Source organism: Beta vulgaris, chromosome 7 (genome assembly GCF_026745355.1).
Source record: "Beta vulgaris subsp. vulgaris cultivar EL10 chromosome 7, EL10.2, whole genome shotgun sequence".
NCBI classification, from domain to species: Eukaryota; Viridiplantae; Streptophyta; class Magnoliopsida; order Caryophyllales; family Amaranthaceae; genus Beta; species Beta vulgaris.
In genome coordinates this window covers 6015267-6037034 of record NC_079208.1, presented here as the reverse complement: position 1 = coordinate 6037034, position 21768 = coordinate 6015267, and the positions used below count along the sequence as shown (strand labels likewise).

At 35.1% G+C, this 21768-nt stretch overlaps 2 protein-coding genes and 2 non-coding genes across 8 annotated transcripts; 1 reads left to right on the top strand and 3 right to left on the bottom strand.

The window, feature by feature from the left end:
- Nucleotides 1-4549: 4549 nt before the first annotated feature.
- On the bottom strand, nt 4550-4632 carry TRNAL-UAA (transfer RNA leucine (anticodon UAA)). The gene has a single exon. It is a non-coding gene; the product is annotated as a tRNA-Leu (tRNA).
- A 90-nt stretch (nt 4633-4722) lies between these two features.
- Nucleotides 4723-4805, bottom strand: TRNAL-UAA (transfer RNA leucine (anticodon UAA)). The gene has a single exon. It is a non-coding gene; the product is annotated as a tRNA-Leu (tRNA).
- Nucleotides 4806-4878: 73 nt separating this feature from the next.
- Nucleotides 4879-10378, top strand: LOC104898494 (splicing factor U2af small subunit B). Of its 5 annotated transcripts, none has more exons than XR_790795.4 (7): nt 4879-5219; nt 6784-6870; nt 6987-7068; nt 7453-7579; nt 7671-8110; nt 8240-8299; nt 9998-10378. XR_790795.4 is itself a non-coding variant. In XM_010685582.4 (6 exons), exons 1-5 carry the CDS (start codon nt 4983-4985, stop codon nt 8068-8070), a joined length of 933 nt encoding a protein of 310 aa, XP_010683884.1. In that variant the 5' UTR covers nt 4879-4982; the 3' UTR covers nt 8071-8110; nt 9998-10378. The 5 variants fall into 5 exon arrangements, 3 of the variants coding, with proteins under 3 accessions (XP_010683884.1, XP_048503658.1, XP_048503657.1); XR_007276020.2 differs by having other exon boundaries at nt 9927-10378; XM_010685582.4 differs by lacking the exon at nt 8240-8299.
- A 1011-nt stretch (nt 10379-11389) lies between these two features.
- LOC104898493 (COP9 signalosome complex subunit 2) lies at nt 11390-21205 on the bottom strand. Its single transcript, XM_010685581.4, has 12 exons — nt 20902-21205; nt 20685-20777; nt 16617-16695; nt 15900-16140; nt 15743-15817; nt 15527-15661; nt 14715-14902; nt 13922-13990; nt 13746-13836; nt 13463-13597; nt 11853-11965; nt 11390-11770 (listed from the first exon to the last, which is right to left on the bottom strand). Exons 1-12 carry the CDS (start codon nt 20909-20911, stop codon nt 11680-11682), a joined length of 1320 nt encoding a protein of 439 aa, XP_010683883.1. The 5' UTR covers nt 20912-21205; the 3' UTR covers nt 11390-11679.
- Between the last annotated feature and the right edge of the window lie 563 nt (nt 21206-21768).

The window sequence follows — 21768 nt, the reverse complement described above, 5'->3', positions numbered from 1 at the left end:
AACATAATCACATTGTCATAGCATGCATCACATTAACTCATGTTGACAACATACTTAAACATCTTTATCTGATTGTTCTTTTTCTACTACATCGTCATTCACATAATAGCAAACTCAACAACATGACTTGAAACAATCTTGTAATTGATACATATCTTATATAGAAACAATTAGTTAACCTTTCAACATATCACGATCCCTTATAAGGAATCTGGGTTTACCAACTTTTGATATAAGCAATATACTTTACTTCCTTTAATTGATTTCTTATCAGAAATCCAAACTTATTTTCATACTCTATCAATCATTCCTTATACTGTCCTACACAAACCTTTATCAGGTAATAAATACATAACATCTTTCACTATGACGATTCCATATCGGGAATCCACAAAACAGATACGATTCCTTATCGGGAATCCAACATTAGTATCACTTACCATGATATGCCTCCTTATCAGGAAACCAATATCGATATTCATATTCATATACTGAATAAACATTCACTACTTACCTGATATGATTCCTTATCGGGAATCCAATATCGAAACAACTTACCACGATACGATTCCTTATCGGGAATCCATTATCGATATAACTTTCATACTCTGAGATAACATTCCTTTTAACCAGGGGGAAAGAGAACGCGGCGGAGGAGACAAACTTACACTCCGACAGTGGGGGTCGTCACCCAACCATTCACTTTACTTTTGGCCAATAACCGCGACTAGTCCGGAGTACATTTTTCCGCTGATTTCATCAGCCATCCACAGGTTTCACATTACCTGATATATCCCCGATTATCGCCCCACAGAGCAATGGGCAAGTTTCCCGTGGGGCCCCAAGGTTCACAGTCCATGGGGCACTGTTCATGTCACCTCATCCGTCGACTCAGACGAGGCTACTTTCCCCTTTAAGCTTTCTTTCGAGTATCGTTCATAACTCAATCGGATCATTCATATAACTCATCCAATGATTTAGTAATCCTTTATAACGATCTTTGAACAACGAACCAAACCAAGTGCTTTCCCTCGTAGGTAATCATAATCATTTAACATATAACTCTTATAAATACGTATTTCCAAATCGATACATCTATGTGTTTTAATTCCAATTACCATCATAATGCTTGTGAGCCACAACTGGTAGTAATTAATCATGTCGATAAAATATCCACAACAATATCACTAGGTCTCTCAGTTAGAATTAACTAACGAGAATTACTAAGTCAATTCTACACATTCCCTGCTTTTGCATATACATAGTTCATACCAATTTTCCTTTTTATAATCACCAATCTATATATTCATCTTGTCAACAATATTAGTTATCAAGTCTTGGCAACACTTACCATACCTATGTCTCTCTCTTAGAATTAACTAAGGAGAGTTACTGCACCACTTACGCCGAACTTATACTCTTGCATATATAAATAACTTATAGTCTCTTACACTTCATAATTATTAATCCACATTTATCTCGACAACACTCATAGTGATTATGAAATAACCACAAAACTAACAATATATCTCTTAACTAGAATGAATTAGCTATCGAGAGTAACTTGTATTCTATAACTTAGAGCTCATTACACAAAGATTATTCAAGGACTAAATATAGTTCATATTATATCATTGGTTGGAATCTAATTCATATAATCAACAACAAAAATCAATTATAACCATATAAAGTGAGTCTATCTCATTCCGATCAGATATAAACCGCTATATAACCGCAGACTACATGGAAGTAATCCACAGCTTATACATACTTAAATAATTCCCATATACTATCCCAGTTTTGTGAATTATAAACAATCGATACAAGCTCATTATATTAACTCAAATACATTTTTATATTGACATCCCTATTATAACCTCAACCTTCATAATTTATCCATGGTTAAGAAACTAACTCCAACTGTCTTCATGTTATCAATACTAATTAGTTAAACTATTCTCCAACTTCATGTGAGTTCACTAATTAAGTCAATCCATTTTTAAAGTCTAATTCGTAAGATACTCAACTCATTAAACAATTCCAATTAGATTATACACTTTTTTAGAAACTAACTCTTATAGTTCATCAATACACTTTTAGTATAAACTTTCATCTAATTAACACAACTTCATAGAATTCTATTCATCAATTTGAGAACATTCTAGTAATGGTTCAAACATTAACATAAGTTTAGGAAATTAATTCACAACTGCTATAACTTTTCATACTCAATTCTAAGAATTCACCACGCTAATTTTAATAATACCACTCTCTATTTCCACAATTAATATCCGTTTAGGAAAGCTAACTTAGCTAAGTTTCTTAGTAGAACAAGCCATCTACTAATTCAAACATCAATCAATAATTGAGAAAATTAATTCAATCAGATAAAGAACCATTTCACATAACTCCATCCATTCAAACTGGCCCAACAATTTAAAATAAACATAGAAATCTTGTTCAACTTATTAATTAATTCACTATAGCAAAACAGAATTATAATTTGATCTAACACTACCAAGAACCAAAAGATTCTTATGTTACTGAAATCTAAACAACATTAACAATACTACTCCACCACCACCACCACAACTTCAACAACACACAACAATAACGACAACACAGTGACAACAACGACGACGCAGCAACAACAACACATCAACAACAACAACACAACTGCCATAATAACACAAACATATCAACAACATCATTGGCTTTCTAATTTAAACAAAGAACAATCGTTTAATAAACATTTACATAATCAACCACAGTAATAACAACAACAACATGGAACAACAACAACCATTATAATCTCTACTCAATTAAACTAATATTCCATAATCATAATCAAATCTTGAATAAACAGAATCCAATTCTAGATTAACTCAATAAAATCTAATTTAGGTTCACCTTAAACAAACTAACAAGGGTAATCAAACCTGTGCTTAATCATAATTTCAAAAAGAAAACGAAGAGGTGCGGTGTACCTCTGCTCTTGTGAGCAGCGAAGAACAGGGGTTAGGGGTTTCGAAGCTTCTACACGGCGACGGGCACCGACGAGCGGCAGAGGAGAGAGAATCGTGGCGTCGAGCCACGACAGCTTGCAGCGCACGCACGGCGGCAGCAACAACAACACCGCAACACCACGACCGCCTTGCGCTACAGAGAACGGAGAAGAGAGAGAGAAAACAGCGAGTTGTAACAGGCAGGCGACGAGGCTCCGATGAGCAGCAAGGGGGGGGGGGAACTCCGGCAAAGCCTGGAAGGAATCGCCGGCGACACGCAGGCGAAGGTGAGCGAGAGAGGGTTTTCGGGTTTCCTCAATTGGGGTTTTTGGTTTTTTCAGTTTTTGGGGATTAGAATACGGGGAGAGAAAGAAGATTTTGGGGGTTTAGTTTTAGTTTATCTTCAACCGACAAAAGAAAATATTTGGGCTAAGCATATCTAACCGACAACAACAAAGGATGAGAACCCGACTTCGATTTTCTATTTGGGCCAAAAACCGCTCAACTTAAACTTAAAATCCGAAAATATAAAATAATAATAATAATAATAATAATAATAATAATAATAATAATAACTCCACAACTCAAATAAAATAATAAATTTCGCAACATAATTAACTTAATAATTATATTTAATGTTTAAATAAACGCTCTTTAAAAACAGGGCTATTACAGTTACAAATTCCGTAGGGACTTATCATGATAATATGTCTCTTGTGAAGAATCGAACGAATCTTTAGATTGTTATGCCAAATTTGCCATAGAAAAACTTGAAGTTAGGGAGGAATATTGATCTTCCAAATACATCTAAAAGGCCACCTTTTTTCATTGAGGTCCAAATTATGAGCAAACTAGGTCGTTGACTTTATTGTGAATTCTCCTGATGAGTGGGGTCCCCAAATGGTTGAGTCTAGTAAGTCGATTTGTGGAACTTGTTTTCCTTTTATGTGTTGATCAAATGTTGGGGGAGAAATTATTGTAGTTTTGTAAATCCTACGTGTGATTAGGTAGGATAAAAAGTTATTTAGACTTAGATTTGAATATATTTGGTGAATAGGAACGATAAGCAAAAATAAGAGATTTTGATCAGTACACCAATTATGAAGCTAGAATAGGATGCTTTTCTCATCCCCAATTTTCCATCTTATATCTTTTCGTAAGAGATATCTTTGTTGTAGGATTTTCTTCCATATAGGGGAGTCTTGTGATTCAAGAGATACATGTAGAATGTTGATTTATTGAGGTATTTTTCCTTAATAAGTTTAATTCATTAACGTTGGTAGTCAGTTGTAATTTTCCATCCTAACTTAGCAAGGAATGCTCTGTTCATGAGAAGAGTATTTTGTCTCTATTTTGCTTTCAAAAATAATGTAAGTAAAGTTGGTCGATATTATGAGCCAGATCTATAGGGAGCATGGATGATACACAAGCAAACGATGGAAAGGCATATAAATTACTTGGAATCAAATTGAACCTAGCTTGTTAAGTTACATTTCCTTGATTAGGAATTTTTTTTAGAAAATAAAAAAAAGATGAATTTTGAATGCAGGCTGTGGGGTTCGAACCCACGCGCACTTATGTGCAGAAGATCTTAAGTCTTCCCCCTTAACCACTCGGGCAAACCTGCTTAAGTATTAAAAATGCACCGATTTCCGTACCTCACTAAACAAATTTAGCAAAGTTTTTAAAACTAGAAAAGCAAAACATTTGCAATATATGCAGGCTGTGGGGTTCGAACCCACGCGCACTTGAGTGCAGAAGATCTTAAGTCTTCCCCCTTAACCACTCGGGCAAACCTGCCTGATTTATTATTTTGCACCAATCCAAGTAAATAATTACATATAAAACCCTCTTATATAAAAACGAAACCAGAAACCCCAAAATTTCATCGTCGTCTCACATCCAACATCTTCTCTCACCGAAAAACAAGCAAAACAAACAGAAAAGAGAGGAGAGAGAAAACCAAAATCAACAAAAATGGCGGAACATCTAGCATCGATATTCGGGACAGAGAAAGACAGAGTGAACTGTCCATTCTACTTCAAGATCGGAGCTTGTAGACATGGAGATCGTTGCTCAAGGCTTCATACTAAGCCTAGTATTAGCCCTACTTTGTTGCTTGCTAATATGTATCAACGCCCTGATATGATTACTCCTGGTGTTGATCCTCAAGGACAGCCTCTTGATCCTCGCAAAATTCAACAACATTTTGAGGTCTCTCTCTATTTTTTGTTAACTTTTTGATATTGATGATTTTCTAGGGTTTTGATTTGGTATGATAGGTTTAGGGTTTTGATTTTTTATTGTTACGTCTTTGTTGTTGAAAGTCATTGTTTGTTGTGGTTGTATGTAATGGTGGATAGGTTTTTGATTTAGTGTGTGGTGTTTAGGGTTTTTAAGATGTTGGAGATTTGTTTTACGATGCTTTTTTTCGTTTGTTAGGGTTGAATTTGATTGAATTAACTTTGTTGTAAGGGTGAATAGGTTTTTGATTTGGTATGTGGTGTTTAGCGTTTTTAATATGTTGGAGTTTAGGGTTTTTAATTTGTTGGAGGTTTGTTTTAAGATGCTGTTTTTCGTTTGTTAGGTTTGAATTTGATTGAATTAGCTTTGTTGTAAGGGTGAATAGGTTTTTGATTTGGTATGTGGTGTTTAGGGTTTTTAATTTGTTGGAGTTTAGGGTTTTTAACTTGTTTGAGATTTTTTTTACGATGCTTTTTCTCGTTTGTTAGATTTGAATTTGATTGAATTTACTTTGTTGTAAGGGTGAATAGGTTTTTGATTTGGTATGTGGTGTTTAGGATTTTTAATTTGTTCGAGTTTAGGGTTTTTAATTTGTTTGAGATTTGTTTTACGATGCTTTTTTTCGTTTTTTAGGTTTGAATTTGATTGAATTAACTTTGTTGTAAGGATGAATAGGTTTTTTATTTGGTATGTGATGTTTAGGGTTTTCAATCTGTTAGGGTTGAATGTAATTTGATTTGTTGTAGAAATTCATTGTTTGATGTAAGAGAGGGGGGCCGTTGGTCTGAATTTGTTTTGAGTATTTTTTGCTGATTTGGTGTGTGATGTTCAGGGTTTTTAATTTGTTGGAGATTTGTTTTTCAGATGCTGTTTTTTCGTTTTTTAGGGTTGAATTTAATTTAACTTGTAGTTGAAATTCATTGTTTGATGTGAGGGAGGGGGTGAGTATTTTTTATTATTTGGTGTGGTGTTTAGGGTTTTTAATATGTTGGGGTTAAATTTGATTGAATCAACTTTGTTGTAAGGGTGAAGAGGTTTGATTTGTATGTGATGTTTAAGGTTTACAATTTGTTTTAAGAGAGGCTATTTGAGAGAGGGTGAAGAGGTTTTTGATTTGTATGTAATTTTCTTGTGTTGTAGAGAGTAAAATGTGTTATTTGATTAGGTTTCCAAGCTTGAGGATTGTGTTTTCTTTAAGTTTGTACGGTAATTAAGAATTTACTTTATGTGATGTTTGGAGTATGGAGTTTTTTGGAGATTTGTTTTAAGGCGCTGATTTGATTTGTTATGGTTTGGATTAATTGATTTTGTTGTAGACAGTGTTCTTTTCGAAGGTTTGTTGTGAGATTTAACTTTGGGGATGTATGGGCTGAATTTGAGGATTATGGGGTTATAAATTTATGGCGACTTTTGTTTTCGTATTGAAGTTGGGAGAAGTTTTTTACAAAGAGTTGTATTTTTAGTGACTTTTTAAGTGGATGATATGTTAGGTGGTGTTCATGATGAATGATGGCTTGAAATTTTATATGTGCAGGATTTTTATGAGGATTTATTTGAGGAACTAAGCAAGTATGGGGAGATTGAAAGTCTCAACATCTGTGACAATTTGGCTGACCACATGGTATTGTTTTCTATTACCATACTGTTGATGAAGCCTCATTTAAAAGTTTAAATCGTCGTAGTTAAGCACTAACTATGGTTTCCTACCTTTCTTTTAAAAAAAAAATTGGCGTGCAGGTTGGGAATGTTTATGTGCAGTTCAGAGAGGAAGAACATGCTGGCGAGGCACTACGAAACTTGAGTGGAAGATTTTATGCCGGTTTGTGTTTTCTAATTTCTTTTTTCTGAAAGAAATCGTGCATCATGTTTATGCTTTAATGGCCTTTGTTTATAGTTAAATATAATGAAGGAAACTTTTGTACTATATTAGCTTCTGTTGCTTTTATACTTCTTTACAGTACTCAATGCTAACGGAAGGGTTGTATAGTATTGGTGGTCTGAACTGGTGGCAGCAAGAGAGAAATTTAGCAATGCATGAGGGAACTACTTACATAAGGGAACTATGACAGATAGTTATCTATAACAAAAAAATATTTCTAATCATTGACATAATATAGTGCTTTATATTTAAATAGTGACTCTGATTGATATAGCCTCCTATTCAACACTCTGAACTCTGATGGCATTGTATAACATGATGTAGGTCGTCCAATCATTGTTGATTTTTCTCCTGTAACGGACTTCAGAGAAGCAACCTGCAGACAGTATGAGGAAAATGTGTGCAATCGTGGAGGTTACTGCAACTTTATGCATTTGAAAAAAATTAGCAGGTGATTAATTGTGCTATTATCCTCTCTACTTATTTGTTTGTATTGTTAGCTCATACTAACATGCTGTTCTGAATTTTTACATCAATTTCAGGGAGCTTAGGCGACAGTTGTTTGGAAGGTACAGAAGGAGGCATAGCCGTAGTAGAAGTCGCAGTCCTCAAGCACATCGGGGGCATGGAGATCGTCCACATGGTGGCCGTGGTTATGGTAGAAGAGATGATGATAGAAATCAGCGGTACCATGACAAGGGAAGAAGGCCTAGAAGCCGTAGCCCTGGGCATAGAGGACGAAGCAGAAGCCCTCCCGGCAGGAGGGATAGGAGTCCAGTGAGGGAGAATAGTGAGGAGAGAAGAGCAAAGATTGCACAATGGAACAGGGAAAAGGAACAGGCAGACACTGGTAATAACGATGTTAATCATGATGTCACTGACAACCATGCAAATGGATTTCAGGACAATGGGGAGGATTACTATGACCATCCTCAGCAGTAACTGGATGAAGTGCACAAGCAGGCTTTATTCACTACTTCTGGTATGCATTATCTACCCACATTTGTATGATAAAAGTATGTCTCTTCCTAGGATTAGGGATAGCTTACCTTACCCTTTTTAAACAGCCCAATAGAAGATTATAGCTTACCACCCATTTTCCACTGTGCAGGTGGAGTACAGGTTCATTGCTTAATGATTTAAGTAGAATCTTTTTCCAACTTTTGAAATGGTAAAGAAAAGATGTCTTTAAAATTGAAAATAAAGCAGGAACTTCCATCTCCTTAGTGTACCCATCTTTAACTTATGCATGGTCATATAATCATATTCCCCTGTCCAAGCCATTAGTTGGTAGAGCTGACAGCAGGCTGGGCCTGGCCAGGTTCCTGGCCCAGATATGACGCAGAAAAGCTTATGATTTTGAGAGACCACCTTGTGTGTGCATGTTTTTTAGAAAAAAAAATTGATTTTTTAAGTTAAATGAATTTGAAAAAAATGTTCACTGATAAATATGAATTTTTTTGTAAATGAACATCAAAAATAGCTGCAGCATTGTATTTTTCGTATGCTTTAAAATCTTCTTAAATTTACTAACACTTTTTTTGCTAAAAGTTCGAAGAAGAGTACAGAATAAAACGAGCAATTATGAACGAAGCAAGAAAACATGGCTAACTTAATTTTTGAATAAGTTTATGATTTGGGGGGGATATATATGCTCGTTTGGCAGGTATATGAAGTATGAGTTAAGCATTTGGCTAAAACCTTGTAGTAGGAATAAGAATGTGAATTAGGAATTTGCTTTAATGTCTTCTCACCTTCACAACTCTTCTAATTCATTGAATCAGGGTGACAATGTTGTACGTCAGTTGATGTTAAGCTACCTAACATTTGCCTTCATAGAGTATTTTAATCTATCACTGCTTAAAGCTATGAGCTATGCCAGGTGCTCCGGAATTTTATGACTTGGGCCAATAATCATGTCAGCCTGTTGCAAACCTAATAAGCAAAACTTTTGGTGCTCAATGAATGAATCTTTGCATTAGATCTGATGGCCATTATCGGCTCTTGGTTTGACAATTGTCATATGTAGAGCTTGTTCATGCTTCTGACAGTCTATGTTACTCACTTGCGAACTCGCATACAAGCTTCTGACTCGTCTACTTTGTGAAACTTTTCCATGTTTTGGTCCAAAAATGAAGTGTTATGAGTTATGACTAATACAATAATAATTAAAGAACAACATCGAGTTTTAACGTGGTTCATTAACAATGTATTAGTTACAAACACGGTAAGAGGAGAAATGATTTTTTGTGAAAGAGAATACAGATTATAAAATAATAGGGGCAGGAGTTAATTAGAAGGTTATAAATGTCAGAGAGTTGACATGGACAACTCATCATCCAAATTTTTTCTAGAAGAGGGCATAAAGTTGACTCATGCCTTCCTTATTTAGACTCTTCATTAGTTTGTGGATTATCTTGATGTTCTTATCATGACTTTTGGGAATTGGCGAACAAGAACTTGATGAATTCTGGATAGGTGCATTGATTAATTCAAACTGGCTTGATCCTTTCTCTTTTCTGTTTACCTTGCTGATACATGGTTTCAGAGACCACTAGTTATATGTTATATCTGGTTAGCATTAGCTTTTAGCCTTTCTTCTTCAGTGTCCTGTTAGTTGCATGCATCAATCCTGAACATGACGATTTTGTTCATATGCAATGTGGGGAAGAAAATAATTTTTCCGGCTCTGCCCCTAAATCCATTGCCATTAGTAGGTTTTTCTTGATGATTTTGTGGGAAGTATTGAATGTTCTACTTTTTCCAGTTAATCTTACGTAGTTTTTCAAGGTGTGCAGGTCCAGGTTTTCCTGCAAGAGGGCAGAGACCTCAGTCTTATATAGCAGCTTATTGTGATGTTTTTATACAGGTTTGCTGTTATCAGAGTCTGCTCGTTTGCAGGATTTTTCGAAGTTCAGTGATTGAAGATTTTATCATGTAATGAAGCTTCTGCCTAATGGGGTATTAGATATTATCTGAAGACCTTGCTGTGTCAAAAACTTTCTGCCTAATGATTGGTAGTGGTAGACGCGGCTATAAATTTCATCTTTGTTTTGAAGGCTTGTTAGCACTTTAGCAGTGATCACTAGAAATTGAGATAGTACTTGCTGAAAATTTGTTTTATTCCGGTTTCATGTACTCTTTAAAGTGATTGTACTATTTGATTTTAATGTGCAACCTTCATTGTCCATCTTTTGCAATCTCATATAGCACTATTTATTTTTAGTGTGAGTCACGGCTCACCTTCTTAGATTGATCTCTACCAACTGTCGCCTTGGCTGGCAAATGAATTAGACGCCCCCAAATAGGGGAATGTACGAGATAGGGGAAATCAAGCTTGCACGTCAATCTGAATTCTGAAAAGACGAGATATCATGTTACATGTCATGTACTTGTGCAAGAAGTAGATGTTAATGATCATATCATAAGAAGGTAGTGTCACTCTCAGTTTCTCATCCTATAGCTTAAACCAGATTAAGTTGCACTTTTGCAATTGTCATGACAATTAATAAGACACTTTATTTTAGTAATGAATTGGAGACATTAAAATTCTTAGATATTACATGCGTCGAAAATCGCATTTTGTTCATGGTCACATCATTTTGTTTTATTTTATCTACTTCATAGTTCTTTCATAACAAAATAGATGTTACACTTTCAAAAACACTTTTAGGCAATTTCTTTTTTTGAAGAGAAAGATAGTAAGAAAAAAAAACCATGTGATAGGAGAGAGATAGAGAGATTGTTGCCAAAAAAGAAAATATAACATATATTTTGTTTACATTCTATTTAGAAAGTGTAACATCAATTTTGTTACAAAGAAAATATGTTTATCAATCTCATATACTCATGGCCAAAAAATGGTATGCGAATGTTCTTTTCTTGGCTTTACACTTAACCTAGAATATCTAAACGCAAAAGCCTACATAAGGAATTTGCGATTTGAGCCTCATAATCTTTCCTCCCCATCTATCCCCCATATTTATTTTACTGTCATTTTGTCGTGTGCTTCGCATGAGTCATGGGCAAAAACAACCAAATAATGCAATGCTATTGACAAGTATCAGTCTAGACAATGCACCGGTTTTTCAAGCTATTGGGCAACACGACTTCCATTTTCAAGCACCACGACTCTTTCGACAGGTATACACGGTAAAATACAAAGGCCCTCCATGCACTTCAACAAATTAACTGATACTAAAGGTTCTTTTCCTAAAACTGCTCCTTAATGGGCACCAAAACCACCTACAATTCCAGAATATGCAACCAAATGCTCAATCGGACCACTTTCCACAGATTTACCATCAAGGCGAAAAAGGCAATGTAAAGGACGTTTTAAACTACTGGCGATGCATCTCAGAAAAGGCTTCAATTTACATGTAACTTAAGGGAACAGTAAACAAGGGGGGTTAAAAAAATTATTTGCAAAACACTGCCGTTGTCGATACTACTTCAGCTCTTCATTCCATTTGTCCAACTATGTCCCCGTTCCAGTAAAGGGGTGCAACCACAAAAATCAAAAACAAGCAACCACCCATATATAGACCACTTTCAACCAACTCTGTTGTTAACCGTTTGATATAATGACTTGAGCTGTGTGTTCCACTTTTCGATAGCTGTATACTTCTTCATTCCCTTGGATCTGCAAAACACAAGTATTCGTGACAATTGCAAGTTAGGATATACACAAATGGATTTTAAAAACAAAAAACACCAATGTATACCGGTCACTGCGCTCCAATAGTCTATTCACTTGGTCAATGTGTCCTTGAACTCGGTTGTCCAAAATAAGTGACACTAACAACTGCTCAACATCTGCTTCCGGGACATTAAGCTCCTAAGGCAATAAACATGAGAAAAGAAAGTATTAACCTATAAGGTCTAACGCAGAAAGAAAGGAAATGCAGCAACTTAGACATAGTAAGCGCATATTATTTTTAACGCCTTCAGATAAAATGTCAAAAGAATTCTTACTATAAAGAACCATCTTATTATCTATCACGACAAGTTAACAACTAATAATTGATATACAGTTCCTATTTCTTAAGCGTACCCAGGACACACCCCTCCATCACTGATGACATTTATCAATCTCTCCCAGAACCTATTATTACATTTGCGGTCACCATTGACCCTCTTACCTCTGTTCCACAATCTTCCGACATCACCACAGCAACCTTTACCTGTACTTCCCTGACCACTACAGATATCTGCTCTAAACCTCCACTACCTCCAGCACCCTAAAAGGCCATCCACCTCTTCTCTTTCTTGGAACCTGTAACAGCTTCCCTCACCCAAGACGTCCAAATCCAAGGAAATTGAAAAAGGTGGAGTGACAATTACCAATGTGAATTTTGGAAGGCAAGGCAAGGAGGTGATTTGACGACCCAATGTAACACTTGACACTTCTACATTTTAAAATAAACATATAAATAACATGGTATTACTTCCCACATTCCGTGCCTGTTCAACAAATCTAGGACATGTAATGGACTTTCTTCACGGCAGCCAAGGTTACCATAACTTCCACCTGTATGAAACTCATTCCTAAGGATTGCACATTCTTTCAGGTGTATCGATGGGAATGAAAATTCTAATTAAAGTTGAGCAATGCAATATGACATATTGGGTATTGATGGGAGCCGAGTTTTAGACTCCAGAAGTTGACTGTAAGAGCACATGTTTAAAGCTCCTCTTGCAGAAAAGTGTGGATATCAGCTCTGTGGATTGTGAGTGTAAAGATCACTTGCAGTTACTGACACTTCCTTAAGAACAAACAATAGATAAACTATAGAATTTTAGGCCCTCACCAGTCACCAATACCACTCCGGTGCAACTATCCACATAAAAATATTGCAAAAACAAAATATGACGAGAAATTCCCGTCCTTGCGCATTAAGTTCAAACTTGAAATTATATCTCCAAAACATCTCAAGTAATAACTTCACTTTGCATCCCCACAGATGCCGAAAATTATAGCACCACCCCAATAAACTATAAATTAGCTTGGATAACTAACAGTAACCGGAAAACAATTCCATACAAGATAGCTTTATCAAACTTCAACATATTTTCTAGCAACTCTAAAGACATTTTTTTTGGGCAACTCGAAGTTATTATTGATAACCAAAAAAAAATGATACAACCTAAAACTTCAACAAAGGACAAGCCAAAGAAAAGAAGCTCCCCCCACCTTCCAGCATCTCTAAAGACATTTGAACAGATCATCACAGATATAGCTATAGAGGCATAGTAATATCATATACAAGAGGAAATGACAACTCATATTTTTTTTGAAGTACAACAAATAAATAAATTTTTTACACAATTTTACCTTGGATATGAAAGGTATCCTGATTCTTGTGTAAGGCTTGATTAGCTTGAGCAAAACTTGTGTCCTAATATTTTTCAATAGGTCTTCAATGTAATTCCTGATGAAGGGATCATCCATAATTGTTCTCCTGTTACTCTGTAACATTAAGCAGTCATCTGTAAGAAAATCAAAACGAAAAGGTACAAAATTCTTCTAAAAGTTCTGAAAGTAAAATATTCTTCTAGAAAAAGGAACATGCATCTTCTAAAAAAATAGAAAGTCGCAGCATATATATAACCAAAACCTTCAAGATCTTCTCAAACTCCAGAATCTCATTTCGCTGATAAGCTGCTATCAAATTTGTCATCGCCAAAATTTCAGGATCATTTTTGTAACTGCAATAATATTTAAGTAAGCACATATCAGGCAGCTCAGATCATCACAGCCAGACAGGGAAAAGATAAGAGATCAAGAGCATACGGCTTTGCCTCTTGTCCATCAAACGGATTCACCTCAGATTCCATTAACATGTTTGCAAGAACCAAGTATCTGCCAATAAGGGAAAAGGTGATTGTGAGGCAAAAAGGAATATATCATCATCTCTATCCTAATTGCATTGTACCAGCAGCCAAGTTCTTCATGTATCACTTACTAATAATCCATTCCTTAGAAAAAAATTCAATCTCTCTCTTATCTTAAAATTAGCAGGCTGAACCCAAAGGCTGAAGACTAGACACAATACAAAAGGTAACACCAAGTCACCAACCATGGAGTTGACAAGAATTGGACCTCCTTACCCAAGGGAAGGTGAAAAACTGAAAACTCAACCACTATTAATTCTCTAATCCATTTTCCATGTAAAATTAAGAATAGAAATTCCTCCAAAACGCTTTTTTTCAGAAATCATAGCATTTAGAAGTGACGCAATTCTTTCAGACAAGGAAGAGAAACTGATTCAATATAAATAATAAGACAAAGATATAAACAATAGCCCAAAGCTCTATGTTGGACCAATGCTCTACTAATATTACTAGGACAGGGACACTGGTTAGAGAGAAGGATATGTTTGTGGGTTACTTGTTAGGAAATTGTTATTTGCCATGAGATGTATAAGTACAATGCTGTACTCTGATCTTTAAGGGTCAAATCTATTGTTGGCATAGAGAGTATAAGTGACAAAGGCTTCTATTAAGAACAATAAACAGTACGGACAAAATCTACAGATTCACTTCCAAAATCCATTCATAAAAGAAAAATATGCTTTACTACATACTTCAGACATTGGATACGTCGTTGGTTTCCCGCTTCATCATAATTCTTGAATGCTTCAAAAAAATCAGTGGCCGCTTCTGCCCACTGACGCTCTGCCATGTGCATTTTACCTCCACATTCATGAATGATTCCCATTATTCTTGGATGTGGAATTGCTGACTTAACCGTGAGTGCCTTCTGGTATAGTTGCTGAAATGAAACCCACATTGATCCATGAGACTAACATGCAGAAACAGATCTAAAGTGACCATAAAACCACCATCACAGAGAGAAAAGTCGACTATATGTAAGAACTGGGAATAACTAGTACATTGGAAGTCAAAGCACATAACAATACAGGTTTTATTAGAGATATACTAGTATCTAAAGTACTTTTACACTTCACAAGGATTGCATTAAATTTAACTCTATAAAGCAAACTGTACACAAACAAATATTCAATCACCAGAATGCCACAAGCTAGAAAATTAGATCAAGGTGATCTGAAGGTAACATGGAACAACCACGTGTAGAGTAGAGAATCTGCAAGTAACATTATTGCTTTTAAAATGTAAGACTTCAATTAGCATTACTATATTAAAAAACAAGACTCAACGAAATTAATCAAGCATTAAAGCCTGTTCATTCCCTCTCGAAGCTCTCATTTCCAGGCCATTCATTTTCTCCACATTTTCTAGTTATGATGAATATTGAAGAGAAATACTCTTCCATAAAATCTTCAAGCTTTTATCAATAAAACTTGTTCTAAATAAACAGATTATACAAATAAGATAACAAACAATATCATCTAAGTCCTGCTGTATGAGCCACCACCTTGAGTTTCTTATTGTTCTTGGTCTCAGTATACATTTGAATTTCAATTGCATAGACCTCCAATAGTTGTGTTCCTTTCTTCTGGTCATCTGTACCATCTTCTTTTTGACATGATTTGTGAAGTTCCTTTAATATCTGTCAAATTTAAACAAGGAAATATAATCGCAAATTCCAATTGTTGCTATTTCGTAAAGGAATGCATATAGTTCATGAAACCTTGTTCATCCGTCCATATTCACCCATGTCAAACCAGATTTTGCAAAGCTTCAGATTAGTTTTAAACCATAGTCTCTGCAAGATGAAAAAGCAAGACATTAAGATTCCAAAGAAAAAATGCCTACAAAAGAGAACCCTTCTAATATTTACTCCTAACCTCATTTTTAGCCTCTTCAAGAGCCCGCAGAGTTGTTTGGTAGAATTCTTGCAGGAGATCAAAATTGTGGCTGGCAGACCCAGAAACAAAATCCATAATGTTGTTTATACACTTCTCACTATAATTTCTTGTCACAGCTGATCTAATGTACGTCAACATCTCCCTGTACGCTTCCATCATCTCCTTATACTTTCCCAACCGATAATAAAGCTTCACTGTTTGCTTTAATGCCTTAAAGCCCCTAAAAACGTGATCAAAAGTCAAATGATAATGTAATATTGGTCAAGAACTTACCTTTATAGGTAAACCATGACACACTCCTTAGTTATCTCTAACATGAAAAAGTGATCAACAAGTGGACATGCCAGCCTGAACTAATTAACATTTTGCGAAGAGATTTCTGACTATATAACATATACATTGGCACCCAAGTTGTCAGCCAAAATAAGTCCAGCATAATCCCTTTAATGTTCCAAATAAATTCACCACTTTCCATTCTGGTTATCTCAGTAATCAGTATGATCATTCACTTTACTCCGGAAAAAAAAAACTACCCTCACACTTATCAATATTTCTTTAATGCATCTTTCTAAATTTTACACTATTTAGTTTCATGATACAATATACAGAGCAAGCTACCTGAACTGTGAGCAAAATTTCAGAACAGGTACTTCTCCAAACTATTCATAATTGTTTTATCAAAAATGTATGACTCACCAGTCTGCCTTCTCTGGTTCCATGTGAACCACCTCCGCAAAACCAGCAAGCGCACCCTCAGGGTCAGTCTCAACCAAACCTGGATTAAAAGAAAATAGTAATAATAAAAAAAAAACTTCAAGAGATAGTTAAAGGACTTTTACTGGCTGGCTACAATGGGGGTATCTTTGCTGGATACATAAATCCAACATCTTAACAGCAAAATTGGAGCCAAAATCACACATGTAAGATGACTGGACATTGTTAATTGATCAACTGGTCACCCCAAGGTATGACTGACATGGCCTGGAAAATTGCAAAGAATGGCCTACATTTATACTACTATTTTTTATTAAAAAAAACAACGAATTCTAAGGACACTTGTCTCTCTCCAGTAAGTTCTTTTTTTCTTCAGGAAAATAAAATAAACAAAAAGTACAGATTTTGAATTACAATATGATGACACATGCATTATCACTTTCTGTTCACCTTTAATGCCTCAACAATAACCTTCCTGACCATTATTTTGCTCTCGTTTGTCACTGTTACCCCATTAAAAGGATTTACATCCATCCAAGCAATGTGCAATGTGCAATGTGCAATACACGGATCAACAAACTAATTATACTAAGGCATTGTCTTTCATGAAACCTTCCAATGTTGGGACCTTGTGATAATTGGCCAAGAAAATAAAAGGCGAAATATATAATGCAGCAAAAATATAACATGCAAACACCAAAGAAGGGAGAAGAGTCTGACGTGTGCTTTCCAAGTTGGTAATGTAAGTTGTGTCTATTTGTATTGATAAAAGGATGGGGTATTCATTTGTTGAAGTAATTATTCATTTATCAAATATATAACCCAATCATATGATAGGTTTAGGCATACTATGTTGAAACAAGAATTATTAGATGAAAAAAATGCAAAAAAGAGGTTGAAATCCCTAAATGTGAATTTTTAAAAATAAAATCACGGCTACAAACCGCTTCTACGACATAGCAACCAATACCCCTATCGAGACTGCATTTGCAATTTTTTTCTTAGCCGGAAATCATCATTGGCTCCCAAAAAAACCATTATCGAAAATCAAATGCAAATTCACAAGCCAATGCAAGAGCAAGGGAGAATTAGGCAATAAAAAAGAAGTGGTTAAAAGCTTGACTCATATTTTGTTTCTGGTATTATACCAACCTAACTCGCCCTCAACAATTCTTACAATAAATGTAATATATACATTGCCTTGTGCCAAACTATTGTTTCAAGATTTTGTTCAAGGTGCTTGAGAAGGGACATACATAAACCATAACCATTAATTAGCAGACTCCTGACTAACACTTAGAATTACTACTCCCTCCATCTTTATATAAACTTCACGTTAAGCTTGGGCATGCGTTATAATGATGCGTAGCAAAGAATGTGGGCATTTTGGTAAATAATGTAAAATAAAAACAAATAAAGTGTTAGAAAAAGATTTACTAGGTCACCAATGTCACATGGGACACAAAAAAAGAGCATGTGAGACGGGGACAAAGTTAGTAAAGAGTTCACATGACATGGGTTGGATGAGTAAAATTTCCATTTTTAATCATAAGAAGTTTATTGAAGTGCCCAAAAAGGGATATAGGAAGTTTACTTGAGGATGGAGGAAGTATTATGCAACCAAAAACGTCAACCAAGGTGCTTCAATTTTGACAAAGTTAATGACATTTGTGTTAACTTTTCTCTATCTCAATGCTACATCAATACAGCATCATCTAAACCAATACAGCGTAGTCCTCTTTTGACTTCCAATTAACTTCCAGTACTTCTTTACGTCTCCAAGAAACAGAAATGAGGCATTAAGATTTGAGTACCCAGAAAACAATTCTGGTAAGATCACTATTCTATACTCATATGGCACTCCTTCATATGCAACAAAAAAGAGGAAAAAAAAATAAGTTGCATAATGCCATAACAAGATTTCTTATTTCCCAACACAAACCTAGGCTCTTGTTATGTAGAACCTAGATATCAGGGTACCATATGCGAGCTCCACTCTGGTCCTCAGAAACATAGGACAGTGTCCACTGTCCAGCTACATTGAAGTCCATTAGTATCTAAGTGGTTCCTAGCAGATCATCCTATCTATCTAGTATAGCTTGGCTAGACATTTATTCATAAAATGACGGAATCAATTGTTAGCAATTGCAACGAGCAAATGAACTCAATAGTCATTGCCAAAGAGTACTTCGACATATAAATATTTCACAATCCTTGGCAATATTTCATATTTGATAGGGATGACATTGGGTAGTTACACGTTCACTGGTTTCGGTTTGCAAGTACCCAAAAAAAACATGAGAAAATAATACTCACTACGATGAAATTATTGCGAAAGTTTGAATTGAAGGCTAAATGTGTAAAGCAACAACCTTGCCTTCAGTCGGTTTCAAGATGCGAACATCAACAATTGAGATCAAATCTGATAGATTGGGTTCAAGTAGTAGTTTATACTTTACAGTAAAAATATGTTCAAATCAATGTCATCCACATAAAATGTGAATCACAAACAGCGTAATTTCCACGATATGCAAAGATTGAGAATGATACAGCTCCAAAATGGTTAATCATATCCTTTATACAAGTTTTATCAAGGCACGTCAGTCTCCAAGGTGGTAATTACCTCTCACATTAGGGGTTTGGAACTGAAATATAAAAAACTCAACCACTTCCCAGTTCCCACTGTAACACCTACCTTTCCACATGCTACTGAATACTGATCAGAAATTTATACTAGAAACATACTAACAGCTTTTTCTTTATATTACAAAGAAAAGAAAACCCCAAGAAAAAGAAATGAGTAGGCATATGGAAACTCTATACAAAGAAAATAAGTCCATAGCATCTCATTGAGTATTGAGGATAATTTTACTTAACAAAGAGAAGTGGTCATAGCTAAAGTTAAAACAATTTCCCTCCCTTCCAAAGAGAAAATAAATAGGATAATTCATGTTAGAAAAGAACAACCCAATTAGGTAATGCTTGTGCCACCCACACCTCAAACTTCAGAAGATATATGCCTGTGGAACCCCTATTCTTTTCAACCATACTATACCAATTATAGCCCAAAGCAGGGAACCCTACGACTGCATGGCACAAATATTACAGGTTATCTAAATACTCCCAGTCCCAACTAGCAAAAGGTAGTGAGTGGGGGTAGAGTATTTAGTCCTAATTTTAGTTATTGAGTAATCTCAAAATCATTTCCCATTTCCCAACTAATGCCTCTTTTTACCCTGTCCAATAACTAGAAAAAGAAGCAGAAAACCTATAATCAAATCTCAAAATCATTTCCCATTTCCAACTAATGCCTCTTTTTACCCTGTCCAAGAACTAGAAAAAGAAGCAGACAACCTATAATCAATTCCATCCCATCACCCAACCTCAACCTAATATAAATAATGTACAATATCCTCATGCAAGAAACAAGTCTGCCACATTTGTATTGGAACATATCATGGTTTCCAAGAAGTGGACAAATATCAAGCACTTAGCATGAAATAACCAAAATCCTTTACGCAACACGACTACTAAAATCTACAGATTATAAAAGAACTATAGTAGGGAACCTATTACTTGTCCATCATCCTAAAATAAACGATAAACTGGGACAACATTAAGAAGGTCGATAGCGGATGCAGACAGTACCTACTATCTACACAGCAAGACTTTCCTCCTACCCATTTTTCTTCTTCACACTAGGGCAACTAGACAAGTTAATTGAAGTAACTATCAGATAAGTTGCACATTTTATCCTTTCCTTCAAAGCCCACATATTTCCCTTCACAAGCAAAGGAGGAACAAAACAGAAACAATCTTGAACAACAAACAATGGCAAATATTTCTTCGACCCACAAAATAAATTTATAGAAGCAGCATCAAGGACATAACAACCAGAGAAAAAATTGATTTTCATAAAAACTATTCATACATAAACACATAAAAGGTCTTACAATCTGCTACATTGATCAAAAACTCAAAAGAAAGAAAGAAAAAATAGGAAAATCAAAAGATTGAAATTAATTATTAAACTCAATCTGTGAAACTAACCTTTGGAATTATAGTACTGATTTTCAATATCTACATCTTGCTCCTCTGCATCGTCTTCGGAGTACTCAAATCCGTAATCTTCCATATCCGCATCTTTAACAAAAAAGGAAAAAAAAATCATTAAGCACATAATAATTGTCATTGACGCAAAAAAAAAAAAGTGAATATTATGATTAGCAAGTGAAATTGGGAGCGAATTTGAAATAAGAATTCTTACCGGAACCCATGGCAGTTGAGAAAAATCTGAAATTCGAAACGAAAGGTTTAATATGAAGTTCAAATTATCAAATTAGGGTTTAAGCAAAATGATGAAATTTACAAGGGAGAAAAGCAAAAATAGCCTCGACAAATAACTCCTATCTTTCGATGTGAGGGAGAGTAGAATGGAGAGAATAAAGAAAGTAGTAATACAACTATAGAAGAACTCTACAAGTGCAAAATAGTGGAGTGAGAGAACCTTTTTTTGCTGGATTTTTATTTGTTTGCCTAGAGAATGATGAAGGGGTTTCCTTATCAATTTTTTTGGAAAATTTGTTTAGGTACTTCTGAGATTTGACGTAATTATCAAATTATCACTCATATTTGGAGAATTTTTCAGATACCTCTTAATTTTATATTTGGCTCAAAATATCTTTATCATACACCGAAATTCAAATACATTAATATCTTAAGGTACCCTTGAAACTTAAACTTTGAACTTCAAAATTCAATAAGCGTATCTTGAGAATGAAGTCAAACCTCAAGGGTACCTCAGGAAATTTCCCTTTTTTGGGGGGGAGGGGGTTGATGCCTAAAGAAAATTAGGCTACTCCCTACTGAAGGAATAACCAAATTTACTCCCTTCGGATAAGGGCTATTATATATGAGAAGGGGAACTATGATGTCCCTATTTGGAGAGACTGTTTTACCCTCTTTTTCGTTCTAAATTACATAACCTATTTCAACCAAAGATAGAATTAAAAAAAACTGCTAGAAATACAATTATAACAATCAATCACAAGTCAACTGAAATCAATAGAATTTTATAATTCACGTTATACAAATCACTCAAATGAGAAAACTTTACAAAAACAAGAAAATTTAA